Source organism: Rhipicephalus sanguineus, chromosome 3 (genome assembly GCF_013339695.2).
Source record: "Rhipicephalus sanguineus isolate Rsan-2018 chromosome 3, BIME_Rsan_1.4, whole genome shotgun sequence".
NCBI lineage: Eukaryota > Metazoa > Arthropoda > Arachnida > Ixodida > Ixodidae > Rhipicephalus > Rhipicephalus sanguineus.
The window spans coordinates 108,257,126-108,282,695 of NC_051178.1; the positions used below are offsets into that span (position 1 = coordinate 108,257,126).

Genomic DNA, 25,570 nt, shown 5'->3' on the forward strand with positions numbered 1-25,570 from the left:
TGCCATTTTTACTGAGCAATTGATTATGTATAATAACTAGTCTGGTGATTCCTTATTCATCATTTTCAGCATGGCCGATGTGACTCCGTCAGGGCCCGGAGCCGCTGATGGAAGGCTAGCTAAAACCTGTGATAATTCAGCCGCCGAAATTTCTGTGAAGTCGTCATTACCTAATGCAAGCAAAGGACGTGGTGATAGTTGCGAAGAAAAGCGCTGCTCCAACCCCCTACCTATTGCTTCCAACGCATTTTTTATTTCTTCTGGAGACAAAACGACAGATTCGGCATTCATGGATCGCGGAGTCAGTTTCTTTTTACGTAGAAATCTATATAATGCGCGTTTATTGTTTGATTTCGACAGAGAATCAAATGTCCGAATGTCGTAATCTTCTTTCGCCTTCGAAACTGTTCGTTTAAAAGCACCAGTGCAGAACTGGTAATCCTTCCAATTTTGCGGGCATTGATTGTACAACAGCTTTTTCCAGGCTGCCTTTCTGCGCCTATAATCCCTCGAACAATCATCATTCCACCAAGGGGAATTAGAGTTCTGCTTAACTGAGGAGACCACAAATTCAGATTTCTCGTGAGCACTCTTTAAAACAGAACATATGCTCAAAGCCTTCGACTTAATGCTTGTATCTGATAGCGATGCCAGTGAAGAACACAATGAATCTTTAAATTTAGTGTAATTTATATACGTACGTGCATTAAAAACTGATGGGGCTACTGGACATACTATTTCGAAAGTAATCGGCAAGTGGTCGCTATTTGTAGCGCAATCCACCACTCACCAAGCCCAAATATTAAGGCTGGAACATGCAAAAGTCAAATCCAACGATGAAGAAGTACGACCTCTCACATACGTTGGGCTTCCTGAATTTAAGCATGTAAAATGATTATCTTGAGACCAATCCCACAAGCGGCTGCCGCACGCATCAGTTTTTACACCCCATGCAACATGATGGGCGTTGAAGTCCCCTGCTAATAAAATATTTCTTCCACAAGTCGCAATTATAGTATCCAATGGCCCAGTGTCATGTACGCCTGAAGGAAAGTACGCATTTACTATCGAAAACGCCTGACCAGGCGGAAGAGTTATGTTTATAACCAATGTTTCACATTCTGGGGAGATGAGCTTTAACGTCAGTTTTGCTTTAGGGCAAATTCTGTTTGATCGAAGAGCGAAACTGCACCGCTCGTCTTGTCTACTTCTTCCTTCTTGTGTATCTTGTGTGCTTTGCTCTTCCAAGTACCAACATGAAATTGGAAGGCCGTGGAACCGACTGGGTGTTATTCAGTATGTTGCGGAGTTTGAAAAGCCCTGCTAAAGTGAGCTAGCATTATTCTGTTTATCTCACTCGATATGAAGATAAAGCTGGGTAACGATAATAAAACCGCACCTGGAGACGCGTGTTGAAAACTCCGGAAGGGATTATTTTCAAGGAACAACATATATGTATAGATAACGCACTGAAGTATCTTGCAAGAGGTTTGTGTTAAAGGACTAGGCCTACAGAGTGGTAAAAGCTCTCCGTCACCTGAACAGTATATCTATAGTATCTTTGCTCTTTTCCAGGAAGAACGAACCCCTCTACTGCTCAAAGACTTCCGAAGTGTAACACACAACAAGATGTCCATTGTGTGAGCCCTACTGTCAAATAGAACTGAAAATTCCATCTTGGCTTGGAGGGTCCTTAGTATGTAAATTAAGTACCAGGTTCAAAACACCTTCTAAGCTAATATTGACATCGATTATATAAGCAGTTTTAATCCTCTACATATTAATATGAGAATCATCGCGGAAGCGGCGACTGATATTTCCAATGGATCAATATCAACGCAGTTGACGATTTTGAATGATCAGGAAGAAGAGAGCTAGGTGATAAAAAAAATCAGGAATAGCGTTTAGGCAGCTGTACATTATAAATAAAGTCACGGCTTCACCGTAAGAGCGACACTGACTTACAAACGCGTAGTGGGTAATCTGCAACTGCAATTGTATTAGGTGTCCTAGTAGAGCTTACAACGGCAAATGTCACGCGCACGTACTTTCCTTCCCTCGAGGCATGGTTTAGGTGTGAACACCTCAACCGTGCCAGCGAAGCATAGCAAGCGAATGATAAGTCGATGCGAACGGGCTTGATAACGCTATCGTGCACTCTTAAAGGCGAATTTTAGGCGTCTTAGGAGTAATTTACTGCGTAAATTACGCGAGCTCAAGAAAAAGTGGAGTCCTCCTACCACCTTGACTTTCCATCAATTTTGCCTGTAGCCGCTGCGGAATTAAGTTCTGCAGTTGTAGCGCGTTCAAATGGGCGCGTTCAAATAGTATTTCGTGGCTGATGATATTGTGCCGCATTTTTGCTGCATGAAGCCCCGTAGTTCAGCGTGCACTCGTGATCAGTACTTTAGTATAAGTTATAAATTATCGGTCATGCGTAGAATTTAGGTATAAAGAGGTAGAATTTAGGTATAAACGCAGCCGATTATCTGTACTCAAGATTCCTCAAAACATGCGCGTCGTGTCGTGTCCAAAAGCAAAATAAAATGTTCTCTGCCTCTTCTCTCTCGAAACGCCGTCACCAACTACGCGGCAAGCCGGATGATAGGTATTCGCCGATTTTGAGTGTCGTGCCGGTTGGTGATCTCGGAGACCACATGCCACGTCGTGCAGGTCTACGAGCGCTGTTGCAGGTATCGCAGCAGCTACGGGACGCCACCACGTGATGGCGGCACGCAGGTCTGAAGCAGAACACGCAACAAGAAAGGGCGTACGTTGTCCGATAACGACGCCTGAGCTTGACGGATTCAAAAGAATATCGCGCACTGAAATGAACCGTCCAATTAAGGGACTCTTACAGTATACCCTACAACTGCAAATTTCATTTCATACCTCAAATTATGAAAGTGGCCGCACAGGTCTACACACCACACAGGTCGGTACAAGTCTGCACAAGTCGTGCGCAAGTCTACCATATGTATACGTTCTAGCTTTGCGCTACAAACGCGTGGGTGGCAATTTTCCCTTTCCTACCTCTTCTTCCACCTGGCGGAATTCAGCAGAACTGTTTCGCCGTACCGGTGTACACCAACACTAACCCCCCCCCCCCCCCCGGACAGTTTTGGAAGGAAGCAGTATACATACTCACACGCCACTCGTTTTGATACGCGCTGGGTATCCCAGGGACTTGTGCAGGCGCCCTTGGCGGAGCGTCGGCTACCGGTGCCGGTGCGGGGGTCTGAGCTATACTGTCGGGTACCTTGGAGGCGACAACTGGCTGTACCGCTGAAGCCGTAGCGTAAGCAGCTGGCTGGAGGCTCGGAGGCACACTTGCATCAAGTGGTGACAGAGAGGAACGGTCTGTTGTTGCGGCGGCTTCAGCGGCACTGAGTGGTTCTGAAGGAGTTCCATAGGCACTCTCCGGTATGTTCGCTACCTGAGGTGACGACGGGATTTCTTTTCCACTCATTGTTTTTTTTTCTTTTCGTCCCCTAGCGAAACTGGCTCATGGCGGCAAGGGAAACGACTTCTTCTTCTTCTTCTTCTTCTTCTTGGTTGTTGTCCCGTTCATCCTTCTGTTCTTACTGCAATCAAAATCTACACGCAAGATAGAGCGAACTTATTAGAAGGCAGAGAGGTCGGCCTTACACGCAAAACTTGTACAACTCTGTTAGCTCTTCAGTGACCTGGCGCAGCCCGCCCTGGTGATCGGACATCAGGCAAGCGTTACAGTTGTTTAGAATATAAACAAAAAAAAGAGTACATGATGCAATGCATGAAGTTGTGCAGCACAGCCCCAATAAGATAAAACAATTATATAAGAAAGGCATTTGTCCAGAAAGTACTGTTTTCACTTTCTTTCTAAATATTGAAATACGTAGGTTTAGAACTATATCAATTATACTATATATCAAATAATACAAGATCATCATTCAGCAGATTAGGAACCTGCCATTGTCTTTACTTTTCCTCCGAATCGGTACCGATACACTTAAGTGAGTGTGTGTATGTAATCAAAATTTACGTGCAAAATTTCTACAACTCGGTTAGTTCTTCAATGACCTGGCGCAACGCCCCCCGGACAAGCGAATGTCCTACAGGACAAGCGCTTGTCCTCTGTGATGTCTGAAGTACGAAGGGCTCCTGAATTCCTTTAATCTAAATTTCCAGTTTCCTCTAGCTCCATAGCTCCTTGCCTTAGACGTCCTGCCACTCGGTTCCTGGCTCATCTCTCTTTGAGGGTGAGTGCCATCAGCAAGAGAATCATCATCATCACAATCCCCAGGCGATCGGCCAAGAATAAACCCTTCCTTTCGCGTGCGATAAAGAAGAAGAAGAAGCTCACGCCGGCTCGGTTGGATGCGGCGTTCTGTCCTCCTGCTGAGTCATGGTCCTGGACAAAACAGAGGCGCTGTTCGCCACCGTGTACTGCATCGTCACCCTCGCCATCGGCGTGTGGGCGGGACGCAAGCTGCACATCGAAGCGCACCGGATGATCTCGCTTCCCGTCCAGGCGGACAGCGCACATCCGACGAACGAGGGCGAGTACTTCCTGCTGCGATACTTCATCTACAACCGGCTGATGCCTCTGCTGCTGGGAGTATCTTCACTGACCGGTAAGTGTTAGCGACAAATCCTGTCCGCTGAATGAAGGGGCCCTCGGGCCCTCACACCCGATTTGGGAACTGCATGATAGATAAGCGCCGTGCACGTGAACACGTACACAATATCTATCTATCTATCTATCTATCTATCTATCTATCTATCTATCTATCTATCTATCTATCTATCTATCTATCTATCTATCTATCTATCTATCTATCTATCTATCTATCTATCTATCTATCTATCTATCTATCTATCTATCTGTCTGTCTGTCTATCTATCTATCTATCTATCTATCTATCTATCTATCTATCTATCTATCTATCTATCTACAGAGTCAACGTCCGTTTTTTCTGACTCCCTAGGGACCGCGAAATCGCCCGAAAAATCAATTTTGGGACGATTTCGCGGTTGCTAGTGAGTCCGAAATATCGGGAAGTCCGAAAAAATGAATTCGTGCTTTTTTTTTACTTCGCTCAAGTGGTGACATCGCCACAGCCACTTTCGAAATAGTTCTCAATGCCTGCCTTATCAAGAATTTCGTTGCTCGCAGTGCGAGCAACGCACTTTAATTTCGCGCTTAAACTCAATTTCGGGAGCTGGGATCACGCCTTGATCCCAGCTCCCGAAATTGAATTTAATGCGGCAGTTGCATTACATAAAAGACGAGATCTTTGGATTCGTGGCTGGGACGCGGGGGGAAAACTTGCATGGGGCCTCATTTTTCAGGTTACCTATTGCTTAACGCGACTTTAAAATTTAATTGCAAGTGAAGAGGACGATCGAAAGCCCTCCGCGTACAGGACGCGCTGCACTCATCGAGATTAGAAATCGCATATCTGCGAACTGCTTATGTCAATTCGATTTATCAAAGATTGCGACTTAGTAACATTAATTGCTCGAACTTCGTCTTAACGCTAGAAACGGTTGCGGAACTGGCTACCATTCATCCTTTAGGCACAGAAACTGTGACCTTGACTGGAAGCATGGGTACAGCGGTTGTACAAACGCAACCTGTATGAGGCTTCTGTTTAACCAATGTATTGCTCGCGACAAGCGGAGCACGGAAGCATTCCTTGTGTCGCAAGTGAAGTCACCCTTAATTTTTAGGTAAAAGTTTGATGCGGTACTTGCGGACAGCGAGCTTGTAATGTGTTGGCAGTCCTTGCAATGGGTTTTATTGCAAGGGTAACAACCACCGTACGTAGATCGAGTAGTTATTAAGGCTAAAGCCTTCGGTGCTTCTTCAATCCAGAAAAGTGACCGTCGGAGTCGGCGTCTACACGAACGATGCAAAAAGGTGACGTGACAATTGAATAAACGAACAGCGCAACTGACAAGGACAAAGGAAGGTAACAACACACAGCGCTGTGTGTTGTTACCTTCCTTTGTCCTTGTCAGTTGCGCTGTTCGTTTATTCAATTATGACCTACCAACTTGCCCAAGTTTCCACGCTTCATAGTGACGTGACAACGTCGCCATAGTACTGCCATCAGTGTATTTCACTTATGTTTATTTTTTTAATTACAAACGCCATTTAAACGCCACTGTCACTTCCCTCATACGCCGCTCTTGGCGTTCAGTCCCCACTCGTGGCTACGTTGAGTACAAGACGTCCGCTTAAGGTGGCCCAGTAGACAATATTTCCTAGCTGACCGCTCCGGTGCCGACGCAGTAAAAGATGTTTCTCTCAAGTACACTGTACTTATACAAGTTATGATCGTCCACTTGTTGTCATTCTGAGGCACTGACGTCCTCACTTGCCGTGCAAACGCAGCGACCTGGGTTGGCGGTGGCTTCCTGATCGGCGCTGCGGAAGCCGTCTACAAGTACGGTATTATCCGGTGTCAAGCTCCTTTCGGCTACGCTCTAAGCCTTGTTCTCGGTGAGTACGGGGCGACAGAGCCCGATGCCTCGCGCCTCGTGCCGTTCTCTGTTGAGCGAAACGAAGAGTTATAGGCCATGGATTGACCTGGCGCTGAAAAATAGCGGTTATCCGCGTTATTATGCGCATCAAAACGTGCAAACCATACGAACAAAAAAAAAAAAACATTCGGCAGATCCCACGTCTTGCGGGAATCGGTTTAATGCGAAGCAGTCAGCGAATAGTTCTATGCTGCATTTTTTTTTTTTTTTTTGCTTTTAGCCAAGCGTTACGAGGTGAATCGGCGTGTTTTTGTAAGTGTCGTAGTCGTGTGCATATCGTTGGCTTACCAGACACGTCGAACACACTGATGCTTAAAGAGTAACTTATGGTCTGACGTAACGTCAGCACTCACGTTAGAGCACAGACGTCAGTATTACCGAAACGAAGTGCACTTTACGGTGCGATGTGAATATCATACGTAACTTTCGTCAGCGTATTCCTCCGGGGTCGCGCAACGCTCGAATATACCTTCCTGAAATATAAGAATACAAATGTAATGTTTGACTGTTACAAAAGCGGAGCCAACACTGGAACCACAGACGCTAACCTGACATGACGCCTGTATCGTAGGAGTATACTACGTACGTACTGTTTATGGCTTTGTTATCACATTAGATAGCCAGCACCACGTCCACAATTGACGTTGCACCAACATTACGCCTTCATAGGGTGTTTTTCCAGGGCAGCTCTTAGACTTGGTGTGGCTCTGTGGTAGAACACCTGGCTGCCACGCAGATTGCTTGAGTTCGATTCCTGCTGGGATCCTAATTTTTATTATTTGCATACGTCGGGTGAACGTTGCCGATGTCGGTTTTTCTTAACGCTCTCGCATTTAAATTACCACTGTCTCTTCTCGCCGTTCCTGGGTATATATAAACTAACAATCACCTGTGGCGCATACCTGTATATGTTATGTCACGACGAGAGAGTCATATTCGTCAAATCCTCTTACCCTCCCATGCGAATATTGGTCTACACCAAGTTAAAGGGGCGATCACGAGAGCACCCAGACGTAGGCGGCTAGATAGATACGTAGATATAGAAACGCTCAAAGTGCCTTGGGTTCGCTAAGAAATGTTCACAGAAATGTTCAATATTAATTCAGACATATTTCAGGCTCCTTTTAACGTGAAATGAGGGAGTATGGTTAACTCTGTAATGCCCAATATATATCATAAACTCTACGCCGAGTTTGATACCTCAATCTTTCGATTAAAGCACGGGAAAGTTAGCTCTTCGGCTGTGGTTAAGACTTCCTACGCACTGGAGCGTGTTTCGAGATGTCGAAGTGCAGAAAACAAGTTACTTATGTTATAAATGATTACCCTACTTATTACGATGCAATTGAAATTGTATTTCATTCTTTTTTCTACGGGTGCACCTTACATGGGCACGAATTTCTGTTCCGAATTTCGAATACGAATCGCGTCGTAAATTAGCTGCCTGAAATTGTCCAATACTTGTTTCTGCTCGAATATAAGGTCTAAAGACTACCATATAAATCGTGATTGAGTACTACTCATTCAACTATGGGGTGATCAATATGATTACGCTACAAGACAGCTGTGCCATCAGTGTTACATCAGAGAGCACAAGTATCTGTGCGGACGATTGGTGCATATGAGTTTTTCCCAGTAATTTTGCACTCATTTTGTGACGCGTCTATTCAGCATAGCCTCTGAATTTGTCTCGATTTAGGCGTAGCAATTTGTTTTGTTTACTCGTACCACGTTTCTACTCGTTTTACAAAGAATATCCGGCGCTCTAATTTGACCACTTATTTCGCTCAGCCTAGTACTGAACGAGGTCTTCCTTTGTTTCATAAATGTTCATATTTTTTTCACGTTTAAGAGTTGTCCGGACTTGCACTTTCGTTGACGGCATTACGTGCATTTCGTTTAAAAAAAAATCATTTTTTGCTTCTTTATAACACATATTCCAAAGAACCATTGTTTCACTTGTTTGGAATAAGAAAGCATTAGGCATTCGATTCTTTATTCCAGGTTCTTCACTGTTGTCTCATTGTTCTGTGGTTGTACGAGTGTCTTTTCTGTCCCTGTCTTTCGCGCTGCTCTCTTAAGATGTTCACCCAGTTAGCCGACAAGTTCCCGCTTAAGTCTTCATTGCTGGGTATTTTTATAAGCTACACAAACGCTTTTGTTCACTCGTGTAAAGAGCAACTCCGGCGAATGTAATCTTCATTGATAGCAAGCAAACTAACTTTCGATATATTTTCTCTTCGGCACTCGGATTATGCTTGTGAAACGACACGACTGCAAGTGATGTAGGCCTACTGAAAATTAATTTTAAAGGTTGCTTGTCCATTTCGAAGTCATTCCGTCGAATTTGCGACCTTTTTTTTGTGGATCACCCTGTGCCTGTGACGTCATAGCCGACCTCACCCAGCACGGCGAAGCCCGGAAGCGTGACAGCGATAATTTCAGCAACGATGTCAGCTCTTAAGGCGGGGTGAGACTTTGAAAGCGAGTTTCAAGTTTTGGCTGCACAGCAGTGATAAAAAAAGTTATGGCTGCAAATTTTGCAAGGTACTTTGAAGGTAGAAGCAGGTTGCATTGGAGCTCAAAATTCGTTTCAAATTCTGCTTAGTGTCTTTTATTCTTGATTTTTTTTCAGTTTTTTTGCATTCGTACTTTTTTTAAGATCTGCTGTTTGCATAGCATTGCAGTTTTGCGCATATACTGCTAATGTTTTAGAGAAGTGAAACTAATATTGTGAGCGTACAACAAAAAAAAACTAGATTCGTTATATTTTTTTACGTTTGTATGTGTATGAAAATTTCCACTTAGTATGTTTTTTTATTACTAAAAAATACAAATGTACCTAGGCTATTGATTCTAGTTCCAGTTATGTATAAACGCCACAAGTTAACAGACGTGAAAAGTTTTGTTTGCTTATGCTTGACAGTTCTTGATAAAAGTACAGAAACTTCAAAAAAAAGCCGCACCTCGCCGAAGGGGATCGTGAGGAAATGCGAATGCATTTGGGTGCACCCGATGAGTGTGCGATTAATTAATGAAGAGAGACGAGAGTGTGCTCGTAGAGGCGTAATGCTCGAGTTGCATTGTGTCCTAGTGGTATCGTTGCCGCGAGAGATTCGACTTCACCGACTTCCATCGCTATCAAGACACCAAAGCACGCGCTCCCTGCATGATATATATATAGGTCCGAGCGCGGAGAGGAGGAGCGCCCAAGCTCTCTCTCCGCCGAGCGAGCTCCGCGATGCGAGCGCCCTCATCGGGTGCACTCCTCCTCTCCCTTACCCTCCGCTGCTCCGCGATGCGAGCGCCATCACACGCCCGCGCGCTCCTCCTCTCCCTTACCCTCCGCCGCTCACCACCTGCTCCGGTTGCTAGGCGCGGCGCAGCTGTTCATAGGGGCGAGGAGGAGCGGCGCGTAGAGATAACACCTGCGCGCACGCCGGCCAGGGACGCAGGACAACCCCCGACTAAGAAATGCATTCGCATTTAAAATGTTGTTTTGAGAAAACCGCAGAAAACTTAGGGATACATCCGCATTTCCTGTCAGCGTGTCAAAAAGAAGGGCCAAAAAAATTTTTTTTGAACCCGCGAGTGCCATTTGTGAGAGGAGTGAGCTGCTACCTAGAAGAGCCAAAGTAGGGGCTGGTTGGTTGTGCATAGTCGACAGTTGCAGCGCGCTGCTCAAATACAAGGAAGTAGCAACTGTGACAGTTGTTATTTCGCGCTCGCCCTGTGTATACGTTCTTTTAGTGCGTCCTTCTATGTGTTTGAGCAGCGCACTGCAATTGTCGAGCTGTGGCACTTGTTAGTCCGCGCTCGTCCTGCATGCGTTCCTTTCTTGCGTCCTCAGGGATGGAGCAGCGCACTGCAACTTTCGAGCTGCATGCCGTTCTTCGTGTGGCATTCCAATCAGTTGCTTTCGCATTAATTTCTTCGCTCTTGCGGCGAGACGGTGACTTTTTTTTTTGCATTTTCGATCTCTTTTTGTCCGTGCAATGGTTCTACACTGCGTGCGCATGTGTCCTCCCAGGTGGCAGCCTGTTCGCATCCAAGATTCGCTCCACGAACGCGCTGACTATGATGGACCCGTTCCAGCGCCGATACGGCCACCTCGTTTGCGTCATGCTCATGCTGCCGGCCATTTGCGCCGAGGTGGCCTGGTCGGCAGCCGTCCTGGCAGCACTTGGTCAGTGACAATGGCCGGTGCAGTTGCGACCTCTGCGATGTAACATATTCGATAACTATACGACACGTGGTTCGCGCCGTATGCCAATAGGTTCGCTTAATCTAGAGCCTAGCGCAGTGTTTCGCCACAGAATGAGGCGCATTCTTCATATAGTCCAGTGTTCTGTACTCGGTAGCTGCGTAAATTGTCCACGTGCCTAATGTCCACCAAAGCTTACATTAGTACGCTTAGGTGGACATTAGTTGCTTAAGCGGCTCACTAAGCTTATAAGTACCACATAAGAGCACTAAGATCACCTGTATCTCATCCATCGTTATTTAACAGTAGGAGATGCACACATACACAAACGCACGAATGGGACAATCCGTGAGTTCCTTATGCCGCGAGATGTCTGTAATTCTGTCACCGTGTGCGGCAAATGCGGGCCATCAGAATGAAGCCGACAAGAATAATGCCTGCCTACGAGGGTCCATCTACGCCATATCTTAAAGCGGTCATGAACCACTTTTCCAAGTAATAATTTAATGACCTCAGTATCGGAGTTTACTGCCCCCCGAATCGATTGCCGCAAAAATTTCTCGAATCCGTCAAGAATTAGCGGAGTTACGGGGCTTTGGCGCACGCTCTCGGCGCTTTCTCTCTTTTCTCGTGCCGACGAGCGCACTGGAAGCTACACGGGGAAGGATGGCACGGGGGTAAGAACTTACGTCAGCGCGCGTCATGAAACGCGATCGCTCTCCCGCTATGATTCGCGTGCGCGAGTGCGGCTACCGTGTACTGAGGAGTGCGGCGCCGGCAAGTGGCGGCACCCCGTGGCAAGAAGCGCATCTGATCCGAACGCCGCTCTCGATTTACGTCGGCTATCGGCCAATGAGCATGCTATGTCTTTTGCGACGCGTCGATGCAGATCGCGACGTCAATCGGCAGAGCCCCGCCCACCGAGGAGAGTGAGAACCGGCCTCTGTTTGAAAAAAGGGCTCCTGAGAAAACAGCAACTTCGCGTTCCGCTTGCAACCTTTACGCGGCGCGCACGACTGCAATATTTGGCTGAGCAGTTCATAGCCGTGTCAGCTTTCCGCAGGATGTCTTTTTTCAACAAGCCCAAGGGGTGCTTCATGAACCCTTTAACAGTATGGTGCAGCCTAATGTTTCTCCAAAACTGTTGTAGCGGAAACGGGATAATCTCTCTACACCTACATTCTAAAACCACTTACAGAAAGACTTCAACGGAACCTCATGTCCACATACCTAGAGGTGGGAATCTTGCAAAAAAATGGGTATTCACTCTACCTTCAACTTTTTTGTTCGTATAGCTGATAGTCATGACAAGTGAGGCTAGCAGGCATCTGTTAAAACAGAGTTAAACCTTCTCCCTTTCACCACTCTCTTCTTCACTGTCCAGCCATCACTACTGACCACAGCCTCCAAGACCATAAATTGGGCGCTACGAGGAAATCATCTTTTTAGATGCAGTTTCCATAGTAAACTGCTCCAGTTACCGACTACAGCCATCTGTAGTCTATAAACCATCTCACAAGCTGGCTGCAGCACTGTGGAAGCTACAAGGCTGCTTTTCTTAAAGGACCCCTGACACCATATTTGGACACTCGACATGCTTGTGTTTAATATTTCTGCGTGCGTGGGCACTTCTGACTGATTATGAGGGACGAACGTTGTTTTTAAGATACTTTAATTTGGTTCTAAAGTAAGCGTGAGTGCTCATCTGAGTTTTCGGCAGCTCGCGACATCGCCACTAGTATGACGGAGACAGAGGCCTCGTGTGACGTTTCACGAGCAAAAAAGTATTGTCGACGCCAGAGAATATTTGCAGGGCGCGCACAATACCCCGACTGACACCCGGCGTCACCCCTCTCACTGTGCTGTCGGGCGGCTCTCTGCGTAGTTCTGACTGCCGCGGCCATGAATGCTTATTTTTTCTGGGGGGGATACGTACCTAATATTAAAGCACCCGCATCGTTTCGTTCTTTACCACGCCCGGGGCCCCGATTTGAAAACTGCGCTTTCAACGACACCAAAGCTTGAGTGCACGGGATCTTAGGCGCCCGCCGCTGTGGGGCGCTAGTTTCTTATGGTATTTAGGCGCACGTTTTGAACTGCCTCAAAACTATTCTCAATTAACGACACTAGCATTAATTATACGATGCGTTAGAGCATCTACGATTCAATTCCAGGATTACCAGACACAAAGCTACAAATTGCAGTAAAAAAAGTCGCAGACAAAACTTTTTCTTCCAGGGTTCCTTTAGTGTTTGTTCACAATGTCACCGAATCCGTAAGTACTAATACGCCGAAGTTTCATGGCGCTAGATTTTGGCGCCATAAAATGGCCGTCACTATAATGGCCACCACTAGTGGTGAATGAAGGAAGGGAATCTTGAGGGCTCGTTTCTTTGTTTGACACAATCTTAATGAAAACCAACATGTAATAAAGCCAAGGAGGGTGTAGGGGGCGTTAATTGTGCTGTTTTAAGTCTATTATAGTAATTATGGTATAGATGAGAAGAAAGTAAAGTGGACGAAACGACAACTTGCCGCCGGCAGGCACCGAGCCTTCAACTTTCTCTAGTGGCGGTCATTAATCACTTCTGATAAAGGTTTTATCCTTAGCCATGTTGGTCCTGCGTGGCAATACCTTCTGATAAGCTTGGCTGCAGATGCATGCGCGATTCCATGCTCTCGTAAACGATTTTCCAATGAACATCAATTCTAAGTTGAGCGTCTGTCATATGTCAGTTGCTTTCCGTTCCTGCCGTTCATAATTTTACTATAACTTGCACTGCAGGCTCATCGGTGCGTGTTATTGCGGAGGTAAACGTGCCAGTGTCTATCATCTTTTCGGCGATTCTCACTTTCGTGTACACCGCCCTGGGTGGAATCTACGCAGTCGCCTCTACGGACGTCCTGCACATTGGCGTCATGGTGGTTGGGCTGGTACGAGTCGTTGTATTCCGCATGCACACAGGTTCCACGCGAGCATTGTAATAAGATAAATTAAACACATTGAACAAATATGTCCCACTGTGCAAAGCTGCAGTTGAGCAAGCAAGGTTGACAAACTTTTTAACGATTTTTTTTCGCATAATTTGAAATGTCCTGTTGTGTGTGTCTGTGTGCGTGTGTGTGTGTGTGTGTGTGTGTGTGTGTGTGTGTGCGCGTGTGCGTGTGCGTGTGTGTGTGTGTGTGTGTGTGTGTGTGTGTGTGTGTGTGTGTGTGTGTGGTGTGTGGTGTGTGTGTGTGTGTGTGTGTGTGTGTGTGGTGTGTGTGTGTGTGTGTGTGTGTGTGTGTGTGTGTGTGTGTGTGTGTGTGTGTGTGTGTGTGTGTGTGTGTGTGTGTGGTGTGTGTGTGTGTGTGTGTGTGTGTGTGTGTGTGTGTGTGTGTGTGTGTGTGTGTGTGTGTGTGTGTGTGTGTGTGTGTGTGTGTGTGTGTGTGTGTGTGTGTGTGTGTGTGTGTGTTTGAACAACAATGAGTCACTCAATCAAGTGCGTGCCAGATGTTGCTGCCGAAAAATGACATTCTGCGGAACCCATGCTGCAGTCTGTCGCGCCCTTCATTTTAATTTTGTGCAGCCTGCAGCCGCTGGGAGATAGAAGTGCTCCGAAGAAGCAGTGCCCAGTTTTTAAAAGTTAAACAGGATTTTCTGAATTTGTATAACACCATCAATACACCTTTCTAGGCCGAAACTATGCCTGTATGCATACTTTTGGCACGTTGTTTACAAGCGCTGTCCTGTCAAATTCTTAGTTCTTCTGTCCTCATTTTATGCGCGCTTAAAAAGCTTTTTCTTTAAACATGAATGTTCACCAACTAGCCCATCTTGCCATCTTTTTTGTTTACATGCGCCAAAACCTTCAGTTCAGCCGTCAAGTTCCTGAAGGTATCCGCCTCAGAGACTATCTAGGGAATGAATTTGCCTGACGGAAGCAACATCTGGAAGCTCGTGACCTAGAAATGCGTCAGCTCGTGTTCTGCAGACAGTCCGCCGCCTTGTAATATAATTTCGTAAGCTATTGCGTCGAAACTGAGAGTCAAAGAATGGAAGAAACTTCTATGGAGGGTTTCTTTGTTATAATGACAGAAAGCGAAGCAAAAAAAAAACGACAGGTTCGGACGTGCTTTTCGCCGTTATATTCAAAATGATATGGAACTCCAAATGAACTCGCACTGGCTTTGTCATATAGAAATGTATATAGTATTGGCACAAGGTCCGGATACTGACTCAGTTGTCTGTCAACAGGCTAGGGAAACATCGGTCGTGACAAGAAACCAGTTCTTATTGATCATATTATGATTGAGAGCATTACAAATTATGTGCTCCTTATTGTTTATTATGGTATAAGGCCCGATTCTGAGTACCACGATAAACTATGTAACATGTGTCGAGGTTGCGTTTCTATGCAACAAATGATGAAAATGCAACACACCACGAGTATCGAAACTTCTACAAAAGCTGGACGAAACGGTATGTCACCTGTGTGTTTAACTTGCCAAATGAGACTAGCCTTAACCGTCGCATGATAAGCGTCAACTCATTGCATTTTATCGGCTAATATTTTGCCGTTGGTATTTTCTGCTTTCTATGCCCCGAAAAATGAAAAAAGCTAGAAGGAAAACGACTATTCCACAATTATCCGTGTTCGCTTTGTTTTTCGAGCTCTCGCATATCTACTGTCGGCACGGACTGAACTTTCCGCAGTGGTTGTGCGTTCCATTCTGCGTGGCAAACAAGGCCGCCAACACGATTCCTTGGCCCGAGGGCAACTGGATAGGCACAATGAGCATGGACTATGCAAACTTCATCATCGATGAATTTGCCACCACTGCGCTGGGAGGCATACCCTGGCAGGTAAGTAGACAATAAACATTTCACTCTTAAGAAGGTATTAAAAGGGGCGGTTTAAATACGTTTTCATCTAACTTGCCACCTTTTAGCACCCATTTTGCTAATATCTTCCTAAGAACATCCCGCAATAAGGTTTTGTAGCCACTATGTGCTTCCAATTTTGTAACTCCTTTATTCAACTTATTCGCCCCTACCGTTCTTTTGGTTTGTCTTAAACGATGGAAGGCTTCAGTGCATACGAAGATAAAACCAGGTTAATATAAATTTGCATAGCATTTCCTTAGCTACTTTCCGCCATTTCGACCAACCGACTGGGTGTATGAACACCTACCGGACCGGGTGGGCAGAACAATGTGCCGCACGAACGTGAACATAGCGCTGGCGCCGCGGACATATGTGCTCGGTGATGGCAGACACAAAACGCTAAGACAGGAACTGACGTCACGTGCAACCTGCTTATACTCGAACAGATACGTCATAGGTGCATGTTTCATCACGCAGAATGTTTCTTGGAAGGTCCTTTCATCAGGCAGAATATCAGTCAGGTAGAATGTGTCTTTAAGAAGGCACCGCAAGCCCATTAAGAGGGTTGGCGCGTTCTCGCGACGCCCAAGTGGCGTCATCGAGTCGCCGTCCACTTGGGATGTGGATGCGACATAAATACATAGCGAAACATTTCGTCAACTGCATTGCTATACGCGTGCACTGTGACAAACACCCATAGTTCTATAGTTTCTGCTGTAACTTCCTTTGAAGGTGAACTCTGTAGACAATTCAGTTCTTCACTTTTTTTCCCGTGTTTTAGAGGACCAGCGGTGAGCAGTGGCGTTTAGCCTATTTGTGTCACATACCTGCTACGGATTTTCTGTTGGCAGAGTTACCGATGGCAGGACTATTGGAGGGACTACAATCGTGATGTTACAACAGACAACAATCGAAGCCGACGTCAGCCAATGATCTGCAAATATTTGCCTTCATTTAGACACCATTTAGCCATCGTGAGGTGATACAACGCCTTCAAGCACTGATTAGGAACTTGCACAAGTGAAGGCCGCAGGTCACGTGACACAACCCGTACACACAACAAGGAAAAGCACTCACACTCCGATGCACAGCGATAATTAAACAAATTTTTCGGATATACACGAACGCTTATTGCAGTGAAGCCGCTAAAACCCGAAGCGAGCTTTCTGCGGCAAATTCAACATTACGCCACGCCATTACCTATAGCCAGTCGTAGAATGGGAAACCGTTATTTTGCTTTTTTCGCTGATTCCAGGTGTTCTTCAAATTCATGCTGGCCTGCCGGAGCAATTTCGAGGCGCAAATGGTTTGCTTCTTGTCCGCGCTCGGCTGCCTCTTCTTAGCCTGCCCCTCCATGATCGTCAGTGCAGTGGCCAAGACTACAAGTACGCACGCATTCAGCAACACTGTGGCGGCAGCATTGTGGCAACCTAAGACATACACATATAAGTCTAATTATCGTATAGACGCGTGTAAAAGGCACACTTTTAGGGGCGAAGCTCCTTCAGGCGGCACCCGTTCGTCCCTCATAGTCGTAGTAGTCGTAGTGCGTAACCAGTCGTAACGCTAGTACCAGATCTTGACCTCCAAGGTGGTGCCGGTGGGAGATTTTTCCTGTGCGTTGTTGAACAATAAAAAATTCGCAGCGTGCGCGTTAACTAAAAGCTGAATTCTTCTGTCTCTCATTCCCCATTAGCAGCCATTGGCATGTTCCAGTAGGAAACGTTAGTAGAAGTAGAAGTGTAAGTGTTAGCTAAAAGCCGACTTCTTCTGTCTCTCATTCCCATTAGCAGCCATTGTTTACCTCCAAGGTAGTGCCTGGTGAGATTTCTCCTGTGCGTGATTAAACAATAAAAATTTTGTTCAAAACGCCGTTGATTGATGAAATAAACCAACGAAAGACGCCAGATGTTTTCTAAAAGCAAAACGAAAGAACGCCAGATGTTTCTAAAGCAACACGAAAAGACGCCAGCTGCTTAACGAAAGACGCCAGATGTTTTCTAAAGCAATGGTTTTCTAAACAATGAAAATTCACAGCGTACATGTAAAATTAAAATGAGCTGCAAGTCGTCATAACTCATCGAACCTTTAGTATAAACGCACCCGATCTCACGTCGGTGATGATGTACTGGGCAGAATTCACGGAAGATTCACGGTTTATCGATGAACCTCCGCAGCTTCGCCCACTCATCATCATTCACTCCGTGGATATGCTGTGATTTTTTTCTTTCCACTATCGTACCGAGGTAACTTTAGTCATTTAAAAGGTTCTGACGCAGAGACCGTGATGCAGCAAATAGTAATCAATATTTTGCTGATGTGAACTCACTAAAGTGGCCTCTAGTGCAACCAGGTCAAATTTCCTCGTCGCTTATATTTTTCCCACGCACGCATCTCATCGCAATCGACTTCTCTTGTGAGGTAACTGAGGGACACTATAAGATGCATGGTCAACAGTATGCACTAGCGATTTATTCAATGATAGCTTAGTACGCATCGGAGAATTAGTGTACGACATCGGCTGTTGCGCTGTTTCTTCGGCTTCGTCTTTCAACTTCAACAGAAGCTACGTGAAAAAACAGACGCGCTCGTCTGTAACAGGTGCTGAAATATAGTACGTGATATACGAATAATGGTAATAATGGTTAACTTTCCAAAGGATGGTGAAGGGATTGCTAATGTTGCCCAGTGGTGGTTAAGGTTTGATATCTTATCATTAACGCTCGCTATTAATGCTTAACAAGTGCGACAAAGACCAGCAGAGGGCAATACATCTCTCATCACACGCAACCACTTCGGAATGTCGTGGGAGCGGCGACTCACCCGGCAGGACCTGGAAGCCAGCAGGCAATCTTGGACCAGGTCAAGCGAGCCGCTCGAGCCAGTGGGGCCCTGGTATAGAGGCACCACCCACTGGAACCTCAGTTTGCTCTTTTATTAAAATGTTGATTCCTCCTCCTAAATGATAGCTATACACGTGTTCATCCGCGTTCAGCCTACAATAATAAGAGGAAGATGAGCTTTGTGCCTGAGAGCTCGTGAGCATGTTCGAGGTGACTGGTAGCCATCTTGAACGTTCTGGGCTCATGCGGCGCCAATAAACGTCTGTATGAGTTCTTAAGTCCGTGTTGGCTGTTCTGTTCACCACACATTTAATACGACGGTAATTATCGGCTAATTGCGGACTAAGGTCTGCGATGTGGACTATGGGGTGTCGCAGCGCCAACGTTCTCATTATTCAATCATAATTCAATAATTTGCAGTCCATTTAGCTAGCGCTAGGAAGAGCGCCGGCGAATGTCCATGCTCTCACGCAACACCCATTCAACTACTTTTACGTTCTAGGTCGACTGCATTGCTCCTTGTTCGCTTCCGTTCGCTTAGACTTCACCATGCTTCTACACGCTAAGGCTTGGTCGCCGATTCGTTCATTCAGGTTTCACTCATACGTAATTCGCATTTCATGAACCTTTAATTAACTAAACTTCGCACTGGTTCTTACAATAATTCACCGGTAATTTCCTTAAATTCACCTTAATTCACATTTCATTCATCTTATGTGCCAATTATCGCTTAGCATCATGTCGTATACCAATGCACCAAGTCCTAATCTATCTATCTATCTATCTATCTATCTATCTATCTATCTATCTATCTATCTATCTATCTATCTATCTATCTATCTATCCTCTATGCGTATCCCACGCCGACTTTCTTCGCTGGCGCAGACTTCACGGCTTTCGGCTACGTCGGGGGACACATGTTGCGGGACACCGACATGCACGACGTCCTGCCGTACAGCTTGCACTACCTGGTGCCTGCCTACGCGGCGGTCGTGGGCCTAGGTGCCATCGCGTCCGCTGTCATGTCGTCGACCGGTGCGTCGGCGCTTAGCGTAGCCTCGCTCTTCACCAGGAACGTCTACTTCAACGTCATGAGGCCCAACGTGAGTGAATCCGCGCGGGTCGGCACCCTTGTTCCTGGGCAGTAGGTGGCGTAGGTGTACTTCGGGACCACTGGTAATCTCCACTATACATAGTGGCACTCGCTTCAGATGAAATCTCGCTCAATAATGAACGCCCACTGCTATAGTGTCACAGTGTCGCCCGAAAAAAACGAAGCACTGATCACGATAGGAATGCATCCAACACCAATAACAGAAATTGCATCTAACTTGCCGGATCACTCACATTGGCGTACTAATTTAATTAACGAGTGCGATGCATGCGCGCACAGAAAAATACACACACATCTCATTCGATGACTTTGAGCACTGGCTTTCACAACGCCGGCGTGCTGAATGGGGCAAAGAGATAAAACGCATCGGTTTTTTGTTTGTTTGTTTGTTTGTTTGTTTGTTTGTTTGTTTGTTTGTTTGTTTGTTTGTTTGTTTGTTTGTTTGTTTGTTTGTTTGTTTGTTTGTTTGTTTGTTTGTTGTTGTTGTTGTTGTTGTTGTTTTTTTTTCAAAAAACGCCAGGTGCAACATCACACACGTTGAGATATGAGGATGCCGGCGGAAACATCCCCACCAGGCTATCAGCCCTCTCGGCTCTCTAAACCAGTGATAGAAGCGCCGCAGATTACTTGCAAGATAGGGCAGTCGCGTTGTTTTCTTTACAACCTACGCGGACGGCATCCGCTTTTATGATTTGGACCTTCTTATGGAAGAACTAACGCACGGTGAGACGCACGCTCGCCCGCCCCCTCTCATGCCTGAACGCGTTCTGCTTCTCTCCTCACAACTCTTCTCCACGCCGGTGACTTCGTCGTTGACGACGACGTCACCGGCGTGACGTCTGTGACGTCATGGTGACGTCACAGATCAGAATTTGCGACTGTATGACGATGTGACGTCATCGCAGGACATCGTGTCTTGGTCAAAAGAGGGCCGGTCCTGGAGTAGTGCAAAACCACTTTAGGTTCAGAAAGCTTTCGGGTGCTAGTTGAGGAAAAGGGGGAGGGGAATGAGCGTCAATATTTTGAGTAAGAGGAAAACAAGGAGGAAGATGGCTTTCGCCTTCGACTCGTCTGAGGCGATCGCATAAGGGACCGTGTGGGTTTTTCGGTGACGACGAATCGAAAACACTTTCCCGCAGGCGAGTTCGGAGGAGATGGCTGCGGTTGTTCGCATGAGCGTGTGCCTTTTCGGTGCCACTACTACGGCCATGGCGCTAGACGTGCGCTCCATCTACACTGTGTGGAACCTGAGCACCGACATCGTCTACGTGCTGCTCTTCCCGCAACTCATCTGCCTCTTCTACCTAGCGGAATTCACAAACACCTACGGTGTACTTGCCGGTACGCCCGTTTTCTTGGCCTGCATAGCATGATATTCTGTGACCTGGGACCATGTCTTCGGACAACCACTTTCGGGGATACTCTCGAAACTTCACGAGACTGGAGGCGCGCGCGTTCGGCCGTCTATATATGGGCCACGCTGATCTGGCACTGCGTCAATCCGCGTTATGACAACGTGTCAGGATCATTATTGCTTATACGAGGATTCACGGATTGTGACATTTAACTTCCTAAAACGACTCGGACTGTGAGAGACGCCGCAGTGGAGGGCACCGGATTGAATCCACCAGGGGCGTAGCCAAGGGGGGGGGGGTTCAAACCCCCCCCCCCCCCCCCGAAATTTTTAAATTTTGCATGTGTATATATACACGCACACATAAAAACGCACGCACGAACATACACAAAGTATGGTTGAACCCCCCCCCCGAAAAAAATTTCTGGCTACGCCCCTGGAATCCACCACCTTGGGTTCCTTAAAGGGACACTGAAGGCAAATAACAATTTATGTCAGAGTGAAAGCTCAATATATGACAACGTCTAAAACGGCAATATTATCAACAGCAGTGCCCTACTTAGCGAGAAATTAAGCTAAATGTATCGCAAGATGAGCGCCACGAGCGGCACATTTTGGAAATGATCTCGATGACGTGAGAGAGTTCGACTACAATTATTCACTCGTAATCAAATTAGCTGCAATAAAAAAAGAACCTTCCGTGCATCAAGAGACGTAATAAAATGCTGCTTGTTCGTTTCTGTTTGATTCAAAAAGAACCTCTTTGGCGTTGCCATGGGGAACGGCGCGCGTGGTTCGAAGGCTCAGTTTTCGCCGAACTGCGCTTCGTCCGGCGCCCTGCTTCGCTCACGCGGTCGAGTCTCAGTGGTAGTTTCGGTATCGCGTGCGGCCGCGTGTGTTTTGCGCTCGTGAAAGTCGCTCTGACAGAAAGTTCGACAAAACGCCGCATGCATGCGATGTTGCCGGATGCCCGAATGGCGCACGCCGCCAGTGCACGCCGCCGCGCAGTAAAGGCGGGCAACGTTGGGCAAGGCAGCAGTGACGTGAGAAACACCGCTTTCAGGCGGGTGATTTGAAGTGCGCTAACGCGATGCGGACTACTAAAACGTGATTTTATTTCAAAATAAGCACTTCCTTGGCACAAAAGTAGCACTACGAGGTTTCCGGACCATTATTTCAACAATAACCGTCGACTTAATATTTGCCTTTAGTGTCCCTTTAACGTGCTCTGACGTCGTGCAGTAGGCGGGTCCCTAGCATTTCGCCTCTATCGTTACGCCGCGGACGGAATCGAAACTGCGTCTTTTCAGGTCAATAGCCAAGAACCGGAACAGCCGAGCCGTCGCAGCGGTAAAGATGCTGACGCATCCGACGCCTGATCTCGTAAAATGTCCAGAAAGTCGAAGTATCCCCGAAAATGATCGCTTGACCGCGCCACCCCTGGATACAGTCCGTAATCTATAGTGAAAATTCACAGTCAACTTGAAAATGATAAAAGGACGAGATGGAAGTAGGGTAACTGGGGCCGAATTCACAAAACTCACTTACGAGCAAATTGTCGCGTAAGAGAAATTTTGTCGCGTAAGTCGATTCACGAAGCGAAAAAAACGTCGTAAGCGCCATCGTTATCACATCGGCCGCTGCGGTAAAGCGCGCTGTGACTGCCCAGGAAAATGTCAGCGATGGTGATGCAGTTACTATATTTGGTGACGTCACTGAAAAAGGCTCGTAAGTGGATTCACGAAGCAAAAAAATTGCGCGGAAACAGCGTGGCTACGAGAAAATCCCAAGAGTGGTCCGGACCACTCTTACGAACAATATGGCTGTTTGGAACATGCAACTGCGGCGGGTATCTGGGTGCCGTGGCTAATTTTGAGCTAATTCACGGCCATTTAAGGCTTCTTGATGATTGCTGGTACGTTTTATTTATTTCGGCGCTTTGAGTTTCGTGTGTTGTTTCGCTTGTACGCTATGGACTGTATTGGCACTCGTAGTCGTCCAATAAACTGGGAGTCGCAGTAATTAAAGAAGCCTATTGGGTGTCAATGGCGAAACATTATGCATGCAAAGACTTGTGGTTGGATTAAAACCAAAGGTCTACATGAATGGTCGATGAAGTCGAAAGCGGCGCGGTATTCGGTCAACATTTTTTTGTTATGTTGTGTTGCGTCCGACTTCCTCCAATGAGACGTCCAACTTATCATGATGTACGCAGCATTGGTTGAAACCACCACCAAAGAGGTTCAGAGGAGCACATCAGCTGCACGCTATTGGAAATAACATTGAGCGTAGCATTTCAATTAGTCGTTATTAAAGCCTATTATGTGATTCCACAACTTGTCTAGTTGGATAGGCTTTAACTGCCCAATAGGCACGATCGCTGAAACGCAGCTGTCGCTATGCGCTTTGGGTCCATCGAGAGCGGGCTCGTACATTGGAAATCGCAGCATATTATAGATGTGCGAGATTATGCATGAAATCTCAAACAAATCAAGCTTTTCGATCTTCACTGTTCGGAAACCGAAACGGAACGCGTTTATACGGCGAGCAGTCAGAAGTAAATGGATCCAGTAATTTGAAATGGCATCAAAAATATGTGCGAATGCTCACGATTCTCGATTATAAACAAGCCTTTGCCGGATTCACGTCCCTTTGATTACTAACTGCCATTTAACATGGCGTGAGAATATCAATTGAAGGTGGCTTCACCCACTCATAAATGTATTTTGTGCTCATAAGCCTCAGCTTGACCTAGAAATCATCGCGTAGATAAGGCGAAACCCCCGCTGGAGGCTACTATCGTAGCAGACGACAAACGATAGCAGACGACGGCATGGGCGAGAGGTGCAACTCGTGATTGGTTGGGAAGCAGTACTCTCTACAACAGCCCATCTTATGACGTTGACAAAACACTTCTTTCATCGCGCGCTCCTGTCGTGTTCGTCATATTTTCCCCCTCGCACATAAGAGAACTTTTTATCTTCTCGCGATCAACGCGAAAGAGCTTTTTCTAAGTTGTCTTAGCGCCTACCCCCTGCTGCGCAGTTTGTAAGAACAACATGGCGCCGTAAACTGTAGGTGTCGGCGCCGATTTTCGCAAACGCATGAGTTCCTTCAGCGTTCTACTGGATGTGCTGTGAATACCGCTGCTTTTCCGGTGCGCGCAAGCAGTGTGAAGACCGACGGCAGTGTCTCTTGGTGTGCCGTGAAGCGTAGCGAAGCCTGTGCCACGGAGTGTTTATGAAGCGGGGATCGGCGCCTGTGTACCGACGGTAACTAGCACTGGAGGAGCCTGCAATGTGTGTTTGAATGTCGGTAACACAGTTCGTTTGCATCGCTTTCCAGAGTCTCAGTAAGGTGCAGTGCGGCATTTAGAATTGACAGCATTTTGGCGCGTTACTTGAGTGATTCCGTGCTTCCGTGATTCCGTACGGTAACGCATGAACTACGCTCTGTATTTGGTTCTTGCTTCGCCAATGGTTAGCCCGTGCGCTTCTATTTTCTTGTGAGCAGTGCAGGCAAATGCAGTGTTCGGGAGTGAAACGATGTGCGTTGTGAACAGTGGTGCTGTGTTGACATTTCCAAGACTTATGAAGAGGCTGTGCCCGTGTGACAGAAGATTAAAAACGTTGATAACCGTGTTTCGTCCTACGAAGTTGTGATGGTGCTTTATGAGGGCTTTAAGGATTTGGCGCTGGGCTTGGCGCTTTCTTTTTTAACTCGTTGCTTCTCCTTTGTGTGATAACCGTAATTCGAGCGTCATAACGTGTCGAACCGAAGTCGCTCGCCGAGACATTGTGCTGTAAATGTGGCTGCTTTGGCAGTATGCCTTGACTGTTCTCCGGTGAAAACTTGGACTTGTACCTGGCAGCGAAAGCACGCGGACGTCACGCTTCGCTCCGGACAGAACACAATTCTCACTGGTGCTTTGCCTTGGATGAAGTCGTAGACCAGCACCTGCTAACTACAGGTTTTCGAGCCCATCTGTCGTGTCGTTTTGCACGGCACTGGAGCCTTGACTACAGCGGCCCACGGCGATTTCTCACGCTTCACCAGTGGACGTACACGTCTTGCTAGCGTTGCATTTCTACGTCAACGGCAGCTTCCAGTCCACGGACGTCTTTTGCCTGTGGCTGCAGAGCACATTCCATTCCCGATGACGCTGAGGGCTGCTAATATCGTTGTGCCATCGGTGAGTTGAACTTGCGCAACTAATTTCGTTGCTATTCGTGTAGTGCTATAACGTACGTGTGTAAGGTTTTCATCCCAGCAGATGTACTGTCACCCCATGTTAAGTTCCAGTACGAAAAGTACTACTACCGCTTTGTATATACGTATATATGGCCAATATACATATATTGCAATATGAGCAAGTACACCAGCAGTTTCTATGATTTTGCTTAAGCAGGCTTTTATCTGATTATTAACAGGAGCCTGTCTGTTTACCACGCTTGACAGTTGAGAGAAAAATATTTGATGCGAATTTATCTTTCAGGAGCCATTTAGCACTTTTTCAGGAATTCCCTTTATATTGCAAAATTACTTGTATAGAAGATTACCGCTGTGGCAGCACTATACCTTACCAGGACATATACATTACAGTATGTAAAGCTTACATGGGGCTTTATTTTGTTTCAAATTGAATAAAGCACATTTG

At 46.5% G+C, this 25,570-nt stretch overlaps 1 protein-coding gene across 1 annotated transcript; it reads left to right on the forward strand.

The window, feature by feature from the left end:
* The first annotated feature begins 4,387 nt into the window (after window positions 1-4,387).
* Window positions 4,388-20,932, forward strand: LOC119385746 (high-affinity choline transporter 1). Its single transcript, XM_037653133.2, has 8 exons — window positions 4,388-4,616; window positions 6,383-6,490; window positions 10,562-10,717; window positions 13,521-13,669; window positions 15,432-15,581; window positions 16,858-16,987; window positions 19,331-19,548; window positions 20,699-20,932. Exons 1-8 carry the CDS (start codon window positions 4,388-4,390, stop codon window positions 20,930-20,932), a joined length of 1,374 nt encoding a protein of 457 aa, XP_037509061.2.
* Window positions 20,933-25,570: the final 4,638 nt, after the last annotated feature.